This window comes from Nelumbo nucifera, chromosome 1 (assembly GCF_055504915.1).
Source record: "Nelumbo nucifera cultivar China Antique chromosome 1, China Antique-T2T, whole genome shotgun sequence".
Classification (NCBI taxonomy): domain Eukaryota; kingdom Viridiplantae; phylum Streptophyta; class Magnoliopsida; order Proteales; family Nelumbonaceae; genus Nelumbo; species Nelumbo nucifera.
Window position 1 is genome coordinate 95,226,583 of NC_142649.1, and position 19,895 is coordinate 95,246,477.

General features: G+C 40.8%; 1 protein-coding gene across 9 annotated transcripts in view; it reads right to left on the reverse strand.

Annotated features, from left to right (window-relative positions):
- Positions 1–18,522, reverse strand: part of LOC104605552 (endonuclease/exonuclease/phosphatase family protein) — a 35,979-nt gene extending 17,457 nt beyond the window's left edge. Inside the window, exons 1-8 of one of the 9 annotated variants that reach the window (XM_019199145.2) lie at positions 18,315–18,520; positions 17,886–18,090; positions 17,657–17,768; positions 16,427–16,657; positions 16,048–16,147; positions 7,671–7,781; positions 7,005–7,085; positions 4,570–4,770 (exon numbers count right to left, since the gene is read on the reverse strand). In XM_019199145.2, coding sequence (XP_019054690.1) covers positions 4,570–4,770; positions 7,005–7,085; positions 7,671–7,781; positions 16,048–16,147; positions 16,427–16,657; positions 17,657–17,768; positions 17,886–17,993 — 944 coding nt within the window. In that variant the 5' untranslated portion in view covers positions 17,994–18,090; positions 18,315–18,520. Of the gene's footprint in view, positions 1–4,569; positions 4,771–7,004; positions 7,086–7,670; positions 7,787–16,047; positions 16,148–16,426; positions 16,658–17,656; positions 17,769–17,885 lie in introns of all 9 variants that reach the window. The other 8 variants (XM_088889200.1, XM_019199146.2, XM_010270360.2 and 5 more) reach the window with 8 other exon arrangements.
- Positions 18,523–19,895: the final 1,373 nt, after the last annotated feature.

Consider the following 19,895-nt stretch of genomic DNA (forward strand, 5'->3'; position numbering starts at 1 on the left):
CCCCCGTGACAGTTGGTATCAGAGCAGGTGCTCCTACAAATACTCTGGACCGTCTTCGTCCCTACATCAACGCAATGAAGAGCAATCGGGGCGTTTCCGATGACACACCACATGGGCGGACTCAAGCCCACGACACCGACGAAGCTCCACTTGACGAACCTACCAAGACACAAGCCCCAAAGGGGCATACAACCAAAGCTAGCAAGCACGACAAATCAGTCGACCAACTAGCTACCGTGGACATGCGCCTCCTACGTTGCGAGGTGACAGTGGGAGAAACCCGAGACCGGGTTGATGAACTCCACCTCAACCTAGAGACGGTTGAGAATGCAGTGGTGGAACTAGAAGGACGTTTTAATGGCGCCTTCAGAGACATGCACACCACCATACAGAATTCGGGAGCTGGGCCTTCCCAAAGCAGCCTACAGGGCTTGCTAGACAAATTCCAAGCGCAATTGGATGAGATGAGAGATGAGATGACTCTCCTAAAGAGGGCAGTGGCCAACACACCAAGCACTCCCTCCACCCTAGCTTCCATGAACATCAAGATCCGAGAGCCAATGCCTTACTCGGGTGCCCGGGATGCTAGGGAGCTTGACAACTTCTTGTGGCAATTGGAGCAATATTTCTCTGCCACTGGCATCATTGACAACCAAACTCAGGTACGTACAGCTGCTATGTATTTGACTGACATAGCAATGTTATGGTGGCGTAGGTGTTGCCAAGACATTGAACGTGGAACCCGTACCATCGACACGTGGGTTGGATTCAAGCGTGAGATCAAGCGGCAGTTCTACCCAGAAAACGTAGAGTACTTGGCGCGCCGAAGAATGAAGAATCTCAGACATCAAGAATCACTACATGACTACGTCAAGGAATTTTCGGCCTTGACGCTGGAGATCACGGACATGTCCGACAAGGATCTTCTATTCAATTTTATGGATGGTCTCAAGCCATGGGCTGAGCTTGAACTCCAGCGACGCGGGGTTGAGGACCTCGCCACCGCCATGGCCATAGCTGAACAGCTTGTTGATCTGAGAACACCTAAAGAAGATGTGCAAAGACCATCCAGCCCAGGTACCATGAGTTTGAGTGGGGGAGAGTCCACAATCAACCCCTACAAAGGAGAAGCCAGTGCCCGTGAACAAGCCCTACACTTACCAACAAGGGAAGAAGCCACAAGGAGGCCCAAGCTACCAGGGCCACCAATCAACTAGAAGACCTCCTCCTGCGCCGTGCTACCTTTGCAACGGGAAGCATTGGACGAGTGACTGTCCAACCCGAAAGAAAATAACTGCCCTCATCGCCAAACTCAGCGATAGTGAAGAGAGTGATGAGGAGAAACCCACAGCGGCACCCAGAGTAGGCGCCCTCCAACTCATCAATGCCATGGTCAAGAAAGAGGCCACATCAAAGCGGCCCACCAAAGCCCACAAGGGGCTGAGTTATGTAGACATCACCCTCGGCGGGAGGCCGACCAAAGCCTTGGTGGACACTGGGGCCACCCATAACTTCATTTCGCTTGCGGAGGCAAAGCGACTCGGCTTGACCACCACCAAACAAACTGGGTGGGTCAAGGCTGTCAACTCCGGGGCCAAGGCAGTAGAGGGCACGGCCCGTGGAGTAGAACTCCGAGTTGGACCATGGAAAGGACCCATCAATCTATCTGTGGTTCCCTTGGATGATTTTCAGGTGGTTCTTGGAGTGAAGTTCCTCAAGCAGGCGGAAGCAGCACTTATGCCACACATCAACAGTTTGCTTATTCTGGACGAACACTCCCCTTGCATGGTTCCTGTCTCATCAGCCGTGCAGATACTTGGGAAGCAACTTTCAGCCTTGCAGTTGTACCAAGAAACTATCAACCATGAAGACAGCTCTGCGTCAGCAAGGAAGAACCCCTGTCAAGTACCTTTCATCGACACTGGAACGGGTTGGGAAGTCGTCACCAGGAAGAAGTCACCCCCAAGACAGTTCCAGTTTCAGCGCCAACACCGATGCCAGCGCCCAAGTCAACACCAGCAGCAGCATCAACTTCAGCGCCAACCACATCAGCAGAAGTCGACTTCGCAGCAGAAGCCGCAAGTGCCCGCAACTGGTGGGCCCAACAGAAGAAGACCCAAGGCCGTGTCAAACCTTGCCCTCATCTACGACCACAACCACCGGGGAGAGCGAGTGCCACCCAAGCCATTCAGGGACCACATTCACATCATCCCAAAGGCTAGTTCCCGTAGTAGCTTGGTGAGATACCCTTGGGGAAAAATGCAAGGGAATCCACACCTTAATAATCCAAAACACCATTTTGATCCTTACCTGGCCCAAACCTACCCCTTAGCCAAACAGAACCGGCCACTAACATACCTTGAGGCTGCCAGGAAAGGACTTAGCCATAGGAAACCCTTACAGAATGAGCCAACCCAACCATGCCACCAAAATATACACCTCGGCCTTGGACGACAGCCGGTTCGCGGAGCAGCAGAAGAACCCTCCTTCCGCAACAGTGACTCTAAGGGACCAGCCGAAGCCGATCTCCGAGGACGTAGATCGAATTGAGTGGGGGAGAATGTCACAAGTGACTCCTTCGCCGCGCCATCAAGCACCTACAGTGAGCCATCCGAGTGCCAACCGCGTGCCTTCATGGTGTCAACATGTGTGTCATGGGTGGGCTTTACTTGTATTTTGTAAGGGGGACCGCCAATGGCGTTATTGTAATTACTTAGTATGCTTTTCCATCATTTTGATGTTTCCTATTGTCACTCCCCCAAAAGCTTAACGTACTCTTTGAGGGGAGGTAGGTAGTCGAGTGAGCTCATAAGCGTGTAAAGGTTAAGCACGAGATCCCCTCGACACTGTACTGTGTGCTTGTGCTTACCACTGATTAATGCAATACAAGTAGCCTTTTGCTAATTCGTGTGCCTTCGTGTTGCCTTTGTGTGTGTTTGCTTTGTTTCGTAGGCTTACTCGCCCATTTCGAGTGCCGCACGGGGCCCCAACGATTACCCCCGTGACACCATGTCACTCTATTGTAACAATAAAGCTGCTACCAACATTGCCGCAAACCCAGTCCTCCATGATAGGACAAAATATATTGAAGTGGACAAGCATTTTATTAGGGAAAAACTTGTGAGTAGATAAGTATGCACTCCCTATGTCAGTTCAGAAGAACAAATTGCAAATATTTTCACCAAGGGTCTTCATCCTATGCGGCACAATGATTTGTATGACAAGTTAGGCATGATTGACATCTATGTCCCAACTTGAGGGGGAGTGTTGAAATAGCTTAGTTTATTCTGATTATTTTATTCAGTTTATTTTCTCTCATTCTGTTTAGAATAACATGGTTTTTTTTATTCTGTTTATGTATTGCAAGTGCCGCAGGGGCATAAGAGTCCTTTCCCCATCTTTTAAGTGTCGCCCTATATATAATATAATATAATATATTCTGGTGTCGCCAAAACAGATTTGACTCCCAAACACTTTCTCTTCTCTTCTCTATCTCCTCTTTTCTTCTTCCTTCTTTTGTATCTTTCTGCTAATAATTAGGGATAGATGAAATAAGGCATATCAAGCAGTTTTCAAAGAGATGTAGTGTAGATACTCAACCCAAGTTAAGTTTCCTAATTAGGATCCTCTTCCCAGGTGCCTGATTTTGCCAATGAGATGCAGTAACATGTTTAGTCTATGATCTCCTTTATTTTATCTTCTATTGTTTTTGATACCTTCTCTACCATTTGTCTATGTAGGCGTAGTTGGTTCCTGTATCCTTTCTTTTCTTTTTGGATTATTGATTCTAGCATGTCAAATCATATTACTAGTCTTTATCCAAATCAATCCCACTATAAACCATACATGGGAAATAATAAGATCATCATTATGAAAGGTGAAGACTCTCTACATTTCCCTCAAGTTCCTTTTTTTTTTATAATTGAACGAAATTTCCCTCAAGTTCCTTTTACCTACCACATGTTTTCCTTGTTCCAAAATTGACTGATAATCTAGTTGCTACTTATCAGCTTATTGATTATGATTATGCTTATACATTTTTATCACAATTGTTTTCTCTTTTAATAAGCAACCAAGTATGTTTTAGAATCTCATTGTAAAAGGGATCTCTTGTCCTCTTCAATAGTTGTACACTTCTCATTCCAAGAATCATGAATGATGAATATTCTAGTTTCTATGAACCTCCTGACTTTTGTCAGCTGAGACTTATACGTTACAACAGTGAGATTCGATCGTCCCCTGGGTTATCAAGACTGCACCCTTTATCTGTTTGCCCTATATAATCTTTCTCTATTTTTATATTCCTCTTTCTCCCCTATTTTATGCAAATTACCATTAAATCGCAACTTTAACCCTTGCATAGACCATTAAAGAGGCTGTAATTTAGTGATTTCCTTCCTGAAATTCTTCAGACTTAAGAATTGTCATATCTTTAATTCTTCTATTTATAATGGCAGCTGTTTCAGGCAACTTGGGCAGCACTTCCTAAGAGGGTTGGGCAAACAGCACCTATTGCCAGGTCAACCTTCTCGTGCTCATTTTAGTAAACTGTTCAGTTCTAAAATTTACCTGGGATTGTTATCAGGCTTCCACCTTTTAAACTGTGTCATTATGTCACACTCTTTAACATGGCAATTTACAAAGTTATGGCCTTCTGTATCATGGTTTTGATGCAAACATGATCCTGCAATGAGAATATGGTCAATTCTTGACCCATAATTGAATTCCTCTGCACCAGTATGCTGTGGCCAGCAAGTATATGCTTCTTTTCTGTGGCATTGTTCAATAGGAACATTGATTAGGCACATATACAAAATAAGTTGCAAAAGGAGAAATCCAAACGAAGACAAAATTTATCCCAGAAAAACAGAAAATAATATGCCTATCATGTCTGTAAAGTGCCTAACTTTCATTTTAATTATTTCATGAAGATCAAAGAAGTGCAATACCAAGTCTGAATAGAATTTAGTACTTTGACAAAAGAGAAAATAAGTACAGAGTTTTCCTCCATTTATTTGGCATAGCTGTTATTCACTCAAAATAGACTTCAGATATTCAGAACTAATTAGTTACAATTTTGAAATACACGTGTCTTGGATCAATGCTTCAACCTAGTTCAAAATTTATGATGCTCATGGGTCCAATATGAGGAATAGCAAACATATATCAAGTAAGCATATTTTGTTTTTTCACTTCTAGCATAGATTATTTGTTTCTTGAATTCTAATAATCTGGATGAACACAAGATTCACCATATATCAAGATACCTAACCTATCTTGCAATCTCTGAAGCATATAGAAGACACTTGAAAACTAACATCTTAAATTTTTCATCCAACATGGTATAAAGAAATTAAAAATAAGATGCAAACAATATTTTTTATTGTTAACACTAGTTTAGAAAAAAGAAGAGACCTTGAAGAGAAAACAAAAGCCATTAAGAAACACAAATTAGGTAACAAAGACACAATAAAACATCCAAATGCTTCTAAATGCACATGAATCTTATCCACTTACAGAGCTATTTAATGTACAGGAAAATAAGGTGTGATGCATGAAAAAAAAAAAACACTTCTATTCAGTGTGAACTCACTTTTTCATCTTTACATTAATGAAATAAGACTACAATGTGATATTCCATTGTCAACAAATTTATAAAGTTATAAATACTAAGCCTTCAAATAGACTGGGACTGGGTCAACTTATCAGACATTATCTGATCAGTGCAGGGTTTAATTATTTTAGACCTAATGAAAGTTGTTGGTGGTTAACCAGTCTACCCCAGTCCATCCTGGTAAGACCTAAGCTGACCAGATATGTACTATTATGTAATGGCATAATATAATACATTTGTGCAATATAAAATATCATATTATATCTATACATTTCTATGTGATCTTTTAGCAAGTTACTTATAATTGGGTCCAATCAATAATAGGATGGATCTCACTTGTGATTATTCTAGGGCCATTTGGTTTGCATCACCTCTGGGTTGTAATTTTGATGTCTAGAAAATCTTCTATTGAGATTTTGCTTTCTGATAAGCTTTTAATTTTTAATAGGGAAGCTGACAGGAGCCCATTTTTGTGCTGGACTTGTTATTCTTTACAAAATCTGGTTATTTAGGAATGATTTAGTTCTTAGAAATGTTTCTTGGACTCTTGAAAAAGCTATCAGGAATATCACAGTTGCTTTTGGTGATTGTGTAGCTTCTCATTCTGAGGACTTAAGCTCTCCCCCAGCTTCTGTTAACTGTGTCCCTCATTTGTCTACGGTTTTGTCTATTGATACAAGATTTTTCTTCTTTGATGATGGGGCTTTGATTAATCCTTCTAAAGGTTCTTATGGTTTTGTTTGTGTTTCTAAGGCTGGTGCTTTTGTGGTTGCCGCAGGAGGAGCTGCAGGGCTGAAGGGCTCAGTGCTGGAGATGGAGATGAAGTCTATTTTGGTTGCGCTTTTGTTTGTGTGCAGCCAAAATCTTTTTCATGGGGCTTGGAAAATGTATGGCTTTATGCTGTTATGCATTTCTGTCTTTATTTTGGATATTAAAAGCTGCTTTTTTTTGGCTTATCAGAAAAAAAAAAAAATCTTTCTCATTTTGTTATTTTCTCCGACTCTTAGTTGGCCATTTCTTTTGTGAATGGGTGTATTGGTTCTTGTCCTTGGTATCTGGAGCATCAGATGGACTCTATTAAGGTTGTTTGTATGCAAGGATGTACAGTTTCTTTCAGTATATTCCTAGATCTAGGAATTGTTTGGGCCATGAGATGGCCAAACAAACTAAGTCTTTTGAGGAAGAGCAATGTTGGTTAGGCTTTCCCCTGCTCTTTTTGATAACTTTATTGTATTATCTTTCCTCTGTAAATTAATATTTGCTTGGATAAAAAGATCGATAATAGGATTATCAATACCAGGTCTACCATAACTGGGCAATTGACAGCCATAATAAACACAATACATGGTCATTTAACAGGAATCTTAGATCGAATGACTGCAGGAATTACCGGTCAGGATGTTTTGCTCTAAAAACATCATAAAAGGGGCCTCCTCCACCCACTAAAATCGATCTAAGCCATCTCCGAAACCTAAAAAAATTCAGCACAGATGTCAAGCCTCGGAAATATCATATAAAGGACAAAACTTATATCCGTTCTATGTCCCTTCTATGGTTGACCAAAAAAAACATTCTACTTTAAAATAGCCATCTCCATAGCCTTAAATTCAGCAAGCATGTATTTTGCAACCATAAACAATATGGTTGTGTTTGGATCAGGGCAGAATTGGAATAGAAAAGGAGGGAACAAGAGTTGCAAGTCCTCAGATTTGTCCATCCAAGTCCATTTGGGAAATGGAATTAAAGCAGATTTTTAACTAGGGGGTGGTCATTTGAATTCCAGAATTGAGGCCGGAGCTTAACTCAGTTCCATATCTGCTCTGCCATCCATACACAGCCTTCTTTTTCAGCCATAAAATGCAACTTTATTAAAGAAAATGATCAGAAGAATGTGTCCTTTATGATGAGAACCCAAACCCCAGCCTTTTGACAAAGGCAGCCCAAATGAAAAAAGAAGTCAACAGAACACAAATATTAAATCTCCAATCCAGGCATACTGAGAGATTTGTGGCCCAAAAGTCACAGCCTTTCTCAAAGAAAATCAGCTACTACTCACTGATTTTCCTCAAAATCTGGGCCAGCTTCACAGCGATCTATAGCAGAAGGAGCAATGTTGAGATCACCAACAATGATGACCCTCTTCCCCTGACTTAAGAGAGATTCCCATCTTTTCTACAACAAAATAAATTGATATCAATGGAAAGTAATTAGGTTAGCTAAAATCGTTCAAAAAGCATGGTATGTATGCCTTTTTATCATCCACCTTCTAGAAAGAATAAGAAGAGACTTAAACAAACCCTCCATTTTATACAAGAGATACCAAATCAAAAGAGTCCTTAAATGAACTTAACAATGAAACTATAAGAGGACAAAATTGGATCATCTCCCCAAAGCTACAAGAGAAACCATAGGCTGGACACTTTTCTAGAATTTGCATAAGTGTGAAGAAGAGAGAATCACTGGATGCCTTATTGTACAATGGTTGCCAACTTGCCACCCTTCATTTATTGAAAGACCAAAAATGCCACTAAATCTCAAGCTATTTGCTGAGTGAAAAAAGAATATAAGAATTATATACTAAGGTGGTGTTTGATTAATCCATATCGGGGTCTGAAATCTGAAAAAGAAAATTGCTTTCCAGAGGTTCAGTCCCGTTTGTATTAACGCCTGAAAAGTGATAAAGGGTCTGATTTGGTAAGAGGTGGCCCATGCGCAGAACGTTTTCAGATGTGTTCGAGATGGCTCATAATGACTAAAATGCCCTCCTTTTAATATTACAGGCTTTGAAAATCAAAAATAAAATAAAGAGCAGATTTTTCTTTTCAGATTTTTTTTATCGATATTAGAATCTTTTTTTTTAGCAAAAGGTAAAGTATAATTGTATTAATGAAAAAGGTCCTTTTTACAATGAGAAGCTGTACAAAAAGCCAGAAGGACCTCAAAAGAAGGTCATCCTCAAAAAATTACAGTCAGAAGTAACCTCTTTAAAGTCAGCAAGAATAGACAACCAATTTCTAACAAAGGCTAAAGCCGAATTGATGACTTCTTCCAAAGAGGATTTGAGATCAAAAACCTTGCTATTCCTTTCTGTCCATACCGCCCACATAATTGCTAAGGGAATTGCAGACCAGCACCTCTTTCCTTTTTTTGTCATCCCTTGGATCTGCCACGCCTCCAGGCAAGCTTTAACTGAGGCTGGCATACACCAACTTAACCTCAAACTTCTTAAGAAGTGGTTCCAGATTTTTGTAACAAACTTGCAGTGTAAAAACAAATGTTTATTGATTCTGTAAACACACCACAGAGGCTATACCTCAGATCACTACAGTTAAAACCTTTCTTCACCAACATCCCTTTAGAGAGACACTTCTCCAAAGCTGCCACCTAAACAAAGAACTTGACTTTGTAGGGTGCCACAGTCCCCCAAACAGCCCAGCTAGGAAAGAGAGCTTCAGACCCCCCCCCCCACTATGAAGTTATAGAAGGATTTAACTGAAAACTCCCCACTTCTGTTCCATCTCTACATTAAGGAATCCTCTTATTGCAGATTCAACACCTAAGACTGAAGGGAAGGTAGGAGATTTCCAACCTGCTAAATCTCCCAGTCATTGAAATCCCTTCTAAAGGCCGGAACCCAGCATATAGCATTGTCCCTCAACACTAAGGTATCAACTACCATTGCCTCTTTATCTACAGCCAGACTAAACAGGGTGGGAAATAGTTCCTTAAGAGATCGCTCCCCAGTCCAGGGATCTAACCAGAACCTGATCCTTCTCCCATCCCCAACTTTGAAGTCGATTCCCCTTCTGAACAGGTTTGAAGCTCTGCATATTCCTTTCCACAGACTACACCCATAAGTCGGCAAAGGCAGACCACTACCCCAACCACTGTCATCCAGCTCATTCACAAGCACTGAAAATCTTGGAGTGGAAAAACAAACTTTAATCCAACTTCTCCACTTAGAGCCAAAGTACATTCTGTTCAGCAAATAATCCCAAGAGAAGAAAAACCAATTAACATGGTCATAAGCCTTCTGTAAGTCAATTTTACAGATTAGCCCACTTTCTTCACTTCTTAGCCTTGAGTCTATTAGTTCATTTGCTATGAGAACTACATCATGAATATGTTTGTTGTGGATGAAAGCCCCTTGGTACTTAGAGATTAGAGAGTCCATCACCTTTCTTAACCTGGTGGCCAGAAGTTTAGCTAGGATCTTGTAAACACTTCCAATCAAGCTAATCGGTCTGAAATCTTTCAACTCTGTATCTCCTTTCTTTTGGGGATGAGGGAGATAAAAGTTGCATTTAAACTTCTCTCAAGGGCTGCAGAATCATGAAATTCTTCCAAGACCTTTAATAGATCAGATTTAATGAGCTCCCAAAACTTCTTAAAAAACAGAATTGTGAAGCCATCTGGCCTAGTGCCTTTTCCCCTTCCAACTCTTCTACAACCTTCTTAACCTCTTGCTCCGAGAAAGGTTTTTCCAAATCTAAACTCTGCTGTTCAGATAAGCATTCAAAATTCAAACCATCCAGCCTTGGTCTTTTCTTGCAAGGTTCCTTGAAAAGATCTTTATAAAAATCAACAAAAGCATCTGCTATGACTTCCTCATTGCTCATTCCCTGCCTTCCAATTCCAACTTTTTTATGGAATTAACCCTCTTTCTTGCATTGGCCACCTTATGGAAGAAAGCAGTAATACTATCACCTGCTTTCAGCCACATTACTCTAGCTCTTTGCCTCCACTTGACTTCAGCTTGGTGCATTAGAGTGTCAAATACCCTCTTAGCTAAAGAGCCATCTCCTTTTCTCCTCATCCAATGACCCACTCTCCTCCTCTGCATTAATATCAGCTATGATTTTCATGCACTCTTCCTTTTCTTCCACCTCCATCTTTGACATTCTCTTCTGCCAAGCCATGATTTTTCCTTTCAACCAATTTAGTTTTTGAAGAAAACATGGCTGGCAAAACCTTCAAACGAACAATCAGACCACCACCTTTTAACATTTGTTACCAAATCCTCTGAGTCCAACCAGCAATGCTCCAACCTGAGTGGAGGTTCTTTTAATCATTTTATTAAAAGATTAAAGAAGAAGATGCAAGAGAAAAGGGGAGGGAAAATTACTCAAACTTACAACAAAGCCCAAAACAAGTTACCCCTTCCCACCCCTTGTTTAGCAAGTGCATCAGCAAGTGTATTAGAACTTCTCTTCACCCACTGAAATCAAACTCCATATTCTGGGCCAGCCATTTAAGCCTTTTTTTTTCATTAACATAATTCCAAAGCCCAGTTTCCTCTTTTTGTAGCCAATTAATCACCAACTTAGAGTTGCCTTCAACAATCAGTCTTCTAATATTTAACCCATTTGCCTTTTGCTCCTTCCAGTACATCCATAATCTCAGCTCTAAATGAGTCACTTGTACCTATTGGCCCTGAATATAAGGCAGCAACTTTTCCTTCGTCATCTCTGAAAACACCTCCAACACCTAAGGAACCTAGGTTACCTTCACTACTCCCATCGAAATTCAGCTTAATGAACCCATCAGCTGGTAGAGACCAAAGAGGCATACTTGCAGCCTTTTTTTTGATAAAAAAAGGATCAATTTCATTAATAAAAAACTAGTGCAGTTACAAGCTTCCCTTGGAGAGGCACGAGCTGCGTCCTCTCCTACCAGTAGGAAGAAAGACAAAAGATAGAAAACAGATTCAGTCTACAATTGAGCCCAATACAAACTTTCCTTATTTACCCCTTGCTTTGCAAGACCATCAGCCATAGAGTTTGCTGACCTCCCCACCCATTGTATTCTCGCTGTCAAGTTTCTCGTTAGGCAGTTGAACTTTTTAATTTCATTCTTAAAACACCACACTACAGATTCCGGATTTTGTAGCCAGCCCACTACCACCTTGGAGTCCCCTTCTATTATCAACTGTTCCACACCTATCTGCACTGCTAACTGTACTCCCTGGATAGTGGCAGCAAGTTCCTCCCTAGTAGAGTTTCCAACTCCTATGGGTCCTGAGAAAATAAGAACCACATTCCCACTCTCATTCCTCAGTACCCCTCCCACCCCTGACGGACCAGGATTACCAAGACTACTCCTGTCGAAATTCAGCTTCAAGAATCTTTCAGGAGGGGGTTCCCAAACCATGCTCACTTTAATTTTTATGGATGAGCAATTAGCCACTTCTAACCAATTCCTCCACACATCATTGAATGAGAATTGATGGAATAGGTCTAGTGATTTTAGCCATAAGATCACCCTATTTAGAATGCAGTCCTTCATCTCTTCTGGGCTTCTCTCCTTCTCTTGGAAAATTCTGGCATTCCTTTCTTCCCACACAGACCAAATCAGCGCTGCTCTTGCACACCTCCACATAATTCTTCCTCTTCTGTGCCGCCAAGGGAAGAAAGCAGGATCAAAGAACAAACTTGCATCTGCTGGCCTAACCAACCTGCACCCAAACAATGAGAAGAGCCACTCCCATGACTCTGCAGTAAATGAACAAGATATTAGTATATGGTTACAGTCCTCACCATGTGACCTGCAAAGAATACACCAGGAAGGTGAGAGACAGAGAAAAGGTCTTCTCTTTTGTAGAGTGTCAAAGGTGTTTATTTTCCTATAATACACTTCCCAGCAAAAAGCCATAACCTTAGGGGGAACAGGACTGCACCAAATTTCCTTAAAAGGGAAAGGCTGATTGGGGGTAGACTAGGTAATGGATTTAAAGAAAGAAGCGCATGAAAAGGATCCATTCCGCTGGGGTGTCCAAATCTGAATATCAGGTTCATAAGGGTCCAAACATACTGTATCAAGTAGACTTAGCAGATTTGTGAGAGACACAATTTCCTCTTCCCTTAAACCTCTACGAAACCCAAAGCCCCAATTTGGTGTTAACGGGTCATTCATAATGGAAAAAAACTTTGACACAAAATACTTTTTGTACCTTGAAACAGAGAACAAAGAAGGGAGAAGGTCCTTCAATGGAGCCTCTCCCACCCAGGTATCCTCCCAAAATAGGACTGAGTTACCATTGCAAACATCATACCTAACAAAACTGAGGAATTGAGGAAGAATGCCATGAATAGCTTTCCAAGGTGTTGCCAAGGTTGCTCGCCGTGATACTTTAGCATCCCTTCCATTTTCTGAGCGACCATAAATACTACCCACCACCTCATGCCAATGTCTCTCTCTCTCCACTGGCCACCTCCATAGCCACTTCCCTAGCAATGCTTTATTTTTTTTAATCAAATTCCCTAACCCCAATCCCCCTTTCTCTTTATTCCAGCAAACCACCTCCCATTTTATCAAGTGATCCTTTTTACTTTCCCCCGGCTCCCAAAGAAAATCTCTCATCAACTTCTCTAGCTTCTTAGCTTCCCTAGGTGGTATCCTAAACACAGACAGGAAATAGGTTGGTAAGTTAGCAAGTGTGGCTCTTATCAACATGATTCTACCCCCCAAGGATAAGTAGTTTTTCCTCCATGAAGTTCACTTCTTTTGGAACCTCTCTACCACTGGACACCAAAAGCTACTCTCCCTAGGGTTTGCCCCTAATGGAAGCCCCAAGTAAGTCATAGGCCAGGACGAGATAGAACATCCTAAACTTCTTGCTATAAACTCCACCTCCCTATCCTCCAAGTTAACACCAGCTACACAACTCTTTTCGAAGTTGACACTCAAATTTGACAATCTCTCAAAGCTTCTAACCAATTCCTTGAGATTCCTCACTCTCTCAATATCATCCCCATCATAGAAAATCAGAATATCATCTGCAAATTGGAGATGGGTGACCGGAATACCATCCCTCCCTATTCTCCACCCTTTAATCACATCTTCTCTATCAGCCTTTGAGATCATTCTACTAAGCACCTCTGCTATTAGAGTGAAGAGGAAAGGTGATAGAGGGTCCCCTTGCCTGATACCTCTACAGGCTGGGAACTGTGGCATACTTGCAGCCTTAGACGGAGTTGAATCAGCCACTTCCAATTTCTAAGCATCTGTAAAAATATCCTAAAAAATCTCTAAAGATTTTATCCGCTACACCACTCTAATGGTAATGACTTCAATTAAAGCTTCCCTACTTCTCTCCTTTCCAAAAAAATGTCCTCATATTTCTTTCTTCCCAGATTTTCCAGCAGATAGCCTGCTCTAGTGCATCTCCATAGTATTTGACCCCTTTTCTTTGGCCACCTAACAAAAGAGGAAACAAACAAGCTTTGTATATCCAGTGAGGAAGTCCCCCTACGACCAAACAAAGAGAGAAACCCATCCCAAATAGACAAAACAAGGGGGCAGGAGATTAATAAGTGATAGCAAGTCTCACCATTATCCTTATAGAGAACACACCAGTGTGGGATAAACACCAATTGGATCTTTTTCTTTGAAGTAGGTCGCAAGTGTTGAACCTTTCAGATTTCTGATGGTTAAGAAGAGCTATTTTGCTTTGCATATTTCAAGTTTTAGTCTTATCAAACACCACCTAAGGAAAGAAAATCAACAGCTGTAGATTTTTTTATCAGTAACTATAAAGCTTTATTAATTCAATTAAAAGAACAGTATGCACAAGGTGATATCCAGGAGTAACCAAGAATTGGCCTAGTATTACTAGCCACTCATCGTAATATTTACAAGCCCTGAATAACTGTTCCCTATTAGCTCCTTGGTTTTCTTGCCATCTTCCAAGCAATTGGCAATCCTCAGTATCCTTTTGTTAGCAAATATTTTACTCCTCTATATGCTTCTTTACCTCCCTCATGATACCTCTATTGTTATAGCTTTATTTATTAACAAAGCAGAGAAAGAGAAAGGAGATAGAAGAAAGAATAAGAGAATAAGAGAATAAGAGGAGAAATAGAGGAAAAGATCAGATGAACAGACAATCTTCTTAGGAGAGAGAAGAAAAGAGCACTCACTTTCCTAGCAGCTGGTCAATAAATTCAGTAATTAAATTCATTTACATACTTGAACCTGTTTAATGAAAATTAGGGACTTGTGTGTCCTTATTAGAACAAGAGAAATGTCTAAACTACCTTTCTGCCCAAGCAATTAATTTGTACTTAAGTTATCTCTCAACATCTATAAACCAATGAACCTGTATCAGATTTTCTTCGCCAGTCCACTATTGTTTTGGAGTCCCCTTCCACCTCCAAATCCTGTCATTGCAAAGATTTAGCTAGTCTTAGATCGTGCAATAAAGTCACTAGTTCAGCTCATAGTGAATTTCCTTGACCAATGGGTATTGAGAATAGAGCCGAGATGTCACCTCCATCATTTCTGAAAACTCCCCCTATCCCTGATAAATCTGGGTTCCTGAGAGGCTGAGACAATAGCAATCAATACTGGATTTGACTCAGCCCCTTTGTGGTGGTGACCAGCAAGGGGTGGGAGAGATTTGACTGCTAATATTTTGCCACTTCACGACAATTCCTGATTAAATCATCTGGTGAGAAACATTTGAATTCCTTCATGGGTCTTCACCCAATGGGCCATTCCTTACTAAGATGGCCTTCATGATACCTTCCTTGCTATGATGAGGCTTCTCTTTAAAAGTTCTGCTATTTCTTTCTTCCTATAGGCTTCATAATGAATCAGTTGCAGAACTTTTGTCTTCAAAGCTTAGAAAGAGATCTGTATTCATTTCCAAGACTTAAGACAAAAGTATGTCACAAACTCCATAAAGAAGGAAGCTAACAGAAGTTTCCTAAAAGAGAGCTGCAACTACCCCAGCATGGTATTAAGGTATCCATCTCAACTTTCAAGATTCCAGCTTGTCCATGTCATAATAGATAAATGCATTATAGATATTATGACCAACAAAAGAAAGCATTCAAATGTAGATTTTTCATATTGTGTATAGCTTAACCGCATTTATTACCTATTTGGAAGTTCCAATTGATTAGAACTGATATGCCTACATATATGCCAGGAACAATAGCACCTAAATAAGAAAAGGGAAAGGATATTTACCTCTATATTTTATGGTAACTGAACCTCAAGTCATAAGACAAGGAATTACAGAATAATAAGCTTCCAGCAATAGGACACATGCAAGTTGAAAGCCATTTACTATTTTTTGCTTCCACTAGTTCAACTTCAATCAGTAGATACTATAGTTCTCAAGTTCATGAATTACTTTGAGTGTGCCAACTAAAACTGAAATAGAATACAGGTTGAACCTAAACAATCAAAACACAAAAAACAAAAAGTACATCAGTTTTCCATAAGATATCATCCATATTTCACACAGTCCACAGGTAGATAGACAACCCATCATACACAGCCCTTATGCAGCAGCATCTAATTACAGAGTGTCATATCATTCTAACTGTTGAATCAACAAAATATGCTGCAGTGCAAACTAATGTGTATAAGTCAAATTACACAAAAAAGACATTGTACATAGCACAGGTAAAGATAAACCAAGTTACCTGCAATATCTTGAAAAATGTGAGCTTAAACTGGACTCTTTCCACATCATTGGGTTCAGCTCTAGGTCCATATATATTATAAAGAACTGCAAAAATACCTCTAGCATAAATTTAAATGTCAAATCATTATTTAAGCATTCCTAGACTATGTGCACAAGAGAAAAGGTAGAAAACAGACATTTAACTGCAAGAATGTTTTTGGGTTATAATGGTGTGGTTAAAATGGACTTGACACCTGACAGGATATGTTCCTTCCAACAAAGTGGCTCCGTTAATATGGTGCTTATCACTCAGCAACTTATTCCTTTTTATCAGTGAGCAATCAAAGCAAACTTGTTTAAAAAACAAATAGATGTCACTCAATAACATGCTAACTCACCAAAATGACCATGATCTGTAATGATACAGCGTCCCTCACTGTCAACTTTAAGGAGATGCTCTCTTGTTATTCCCTCAAGGCATTCCACTTTTGGAGGCACTTCATCCTTATTTATGGAAACCCCTATTTGAGAATTTCCAAGAAGACCAGTGAAGCCCTCTTCTGCAGAAAGTGGCAAAGCCACTTCATTACTCGAAAATGCTGAAGATACCCGGCAAAGTGTTGCAACACCTGAAAATTAAACAAGAGCTTTTTGTGGAAGGTAGTTCAGGAAAAAAAGAGAACCACATACGAACATTATGCAACTTCAGAGACCTTTCTAACAAGTACAGAGCTTCAATATCAAATGGTCCAAATCACTGGAAAGTATCTCAAATATAAAGAACAAGAGGAGAAATGTACAACCAACAAATCCCATTGCACTCATAGAAATGACAAGATCTGTATGTCTAAAAGTTTCAATGGTTTGCAGAATAATCTTCATAATTCAATGAGGAAGATCGAACTATGACAGAATATGACCATGCAATCCCACAATTGAACATGGAAAATAGGAACCAATGAGATACTTCTGACCATATTCAAAACAAAAGCCATCAGAACTAAAATATCCATGATCGGTATAACAGTTAAGTGTATTCCCACTAATCAATTATGATGCCTAGGTGTGACTTTCATTGCAACTTAAGTGTAAAAGAAAGCATACACATCTGGGTTTATAAGGGATGGAGTAAGGGAGGAGAGAGAGGAGATATTATACTAGTTTATGTTGGAGCAAAATGCTAAATGCAGCTTTTCCCAAGATTTTAATAATATAATTAGGTTCCCTTATCCAAAAAGTTTAAGAAAGCTTAAAACTACCCAAGAATTTAAGTCTAGAGTGGCCTTTCCTCAAACTAAAGAAATTCTTTCACAGCTTATACATTCTTATTATCATACCCAAGAAAAGAAGTAGCACACCACTCGTTAAGGAAATGCACACTCATTCTTTTTGAACTAAAAAAGAAAAGACAGAATAAAACCTAGATTCTCAACGCATCGCCTATAATCAATATTTCCCTTGTGAAAGAAAGGTTGGAAGGTGTCCCTTCTAAGCATTCATAAGCAGTCATAATGGAATCTAATACCTCCCTCTCCATTTTGTGAACAAAATTCACCTGGAGCTAGAAAGCGTAATAATTTTGTTTTATTTTGGTATATTCTGTTGAGGCAATTAAACAAACAGGTTACCTGAATAACAAACACGTCCCTTCTCGAAGGTACGAGTGCAAGAAAAGAATGATTCATATCCCTCGGCCATAATTAAGTCCGCTTTCAAGTCCTGCCTCGACAATTTGGTCTCCTGCTCTTCATCAATTTTTGCCACCCAGAAAACCGGTGGAAATACAAAAAGGTAAATAACCAAAAAAGTTAAAAAGAAAATAAAAAGCCCAAGGAATTCTACTAATAGAAAATAAACCTGAACGCAGATGATATCGGCGTCGAGGGAGTTGAGTAATTTACGAAGAGAACCGTGTTGGGATATGCGTGGTCTCAGACCATTAACGTTGTAAGTTACTATCTTCATCGCTTCCTCCTTTTAATGCTTGCATCAATGCATCATAAAATGTTGCTCCGGACCTCGCATAAATGACGATTAGCAGACCGACCGTTGAACGAACCTCCTGCTCAATGTTATTAATGAAATTGGATCCAAATCCGCTACAAGACACTCAATCCATACCATAGTCTTCTCAGATAGATATGGTTGTTATGAATGTCGGAGAATTGGAGGTTCAGTCAGACAGGCGAAGAGCGTGCAGGCTCAGGGTAGTGGAAGAATGCTTAAATTCTTAAAAGCTTTTAACTTTAAAGCGACAAGAATGAAACAGGCGCATTGACAAGTTACCCGAGTGACGAAACCACCATGGGAGCCTGTGAAGCGCCAAGTGTGAGGAGCAGATCCCGTTCCGTTGAAGAAGGCCTAATGTTTTTTCTTTTTCTTCATTTTTTTTGGGGTTTCTACCGTTCCAGCCCTAGTAGAGTACTGCCCGTAGAAAAATCCTTTTTGCGCTCGATTGGGTCAAGGATTCAGATTTATGGAAAACTCCGTTTTGGGAATTCTTTCAAGTCAGTCCTCGAATTTCAAAACATGTTTATGCAATGATATCGGCTTTCGCTAGGGCAAGCCCGTGCCCACACCGTTGCAACCGTCTTTCCCAACCTTGCATTGGGAATATCTCTCAATGAAATAAAGCATATAAGTCGGGAGATATTCCCAATGCAAGGCTCTAAAGGCTGCTCTAATGGGCTTTGCCTTTTAAATTGTGTATAATGAAGTTGGAGCACGAGGTGGAATACCTCCGACCTCAAAGAGAAGATCGAGATCTTCGAGGATGCCCTCAAGGAGACTAAGGTTCAAGCAGTTATCAACTATGTCCAGTCTTCAAGATTTGATGATGTGATGACCAAGGCCTACCGCAAGGGCTTCAAGTTCAGTCAGTGGTTGATTAGGCATCTCTACCCCGGTCTTGATACAAGCGCCATCACTACTTCACGGATCACTGATGACATAGTGCGTCAGTCAGTGGATGATCGGGACTCTGAGGATGAAAGCACCGGTGATGAAGCAGAGGCCACTGGTCTGGTTACTACCCCTGAGGAGGTCCCTGGCGAAGGCAACGAGCCTCCAAAGTAGCTCAGTCCTTGTATTTGCGAGCTTTGATCTTTTTTCTCTTCTTGTAACAAAACCTTTGGTAATGAAATATTTGCAATAGAAATACACTTTGCTAAATGTTGTGCAATCTTCTTTACTTGTTGAAGTGATTATCTTATCCTGAACCGTTAAGCTATTAAGCTAAACACCCGAAGTGAGGGTTTCCCAACTGTCGTTACCCCGAACCGTCTTCTAGTATTTAGTAGGAGTAACCTTATGTACACCGAGGTGAGTAACATAGTAGGGTATATGCCCGACCTGTCTGCACTCGGGTTAAGCTGACATCGGTTGTCCTTGATGGGTTCAACCTGTTGCATGCCGGGGTGGGCTATGCATCACAAGGTTCGTACCCGAGCTGCCTGCGCCTTAGGCATTACAAGTACTTAGCCTATGCCGATGAGGCGACTGGGTCTTATGCAGTGCCGAAGTCTTTGCCATTTCAGCACCTTAGCCCTTAGGCTCTAGGAGCGACTCAAAGTCTACTCTCCTTGATCTTTGATTTTTCCAATGCCGAAGAGGCGACTAGGTCTTATGTGGTGCCGAGGTCTTTGCCAGTTCGACACTTTAGTCCTTAGGCTCTGGGAGTGACTTGTAGTCTGCTCAGTTGTTACAGATAGTATTGTCTTAAATTGACAATATTCCATGCCCGAGGTACTTGCTTCCCTTCGAGGGTCTTGAGCTCGTATGTTTCTTCCCCGAGCACTCGTTTCACTCGGTAGGGTCTTTCCTAGTTGGGCCCGAGCTTGCCAGTACCGGGCTCAGGTACCATAACCT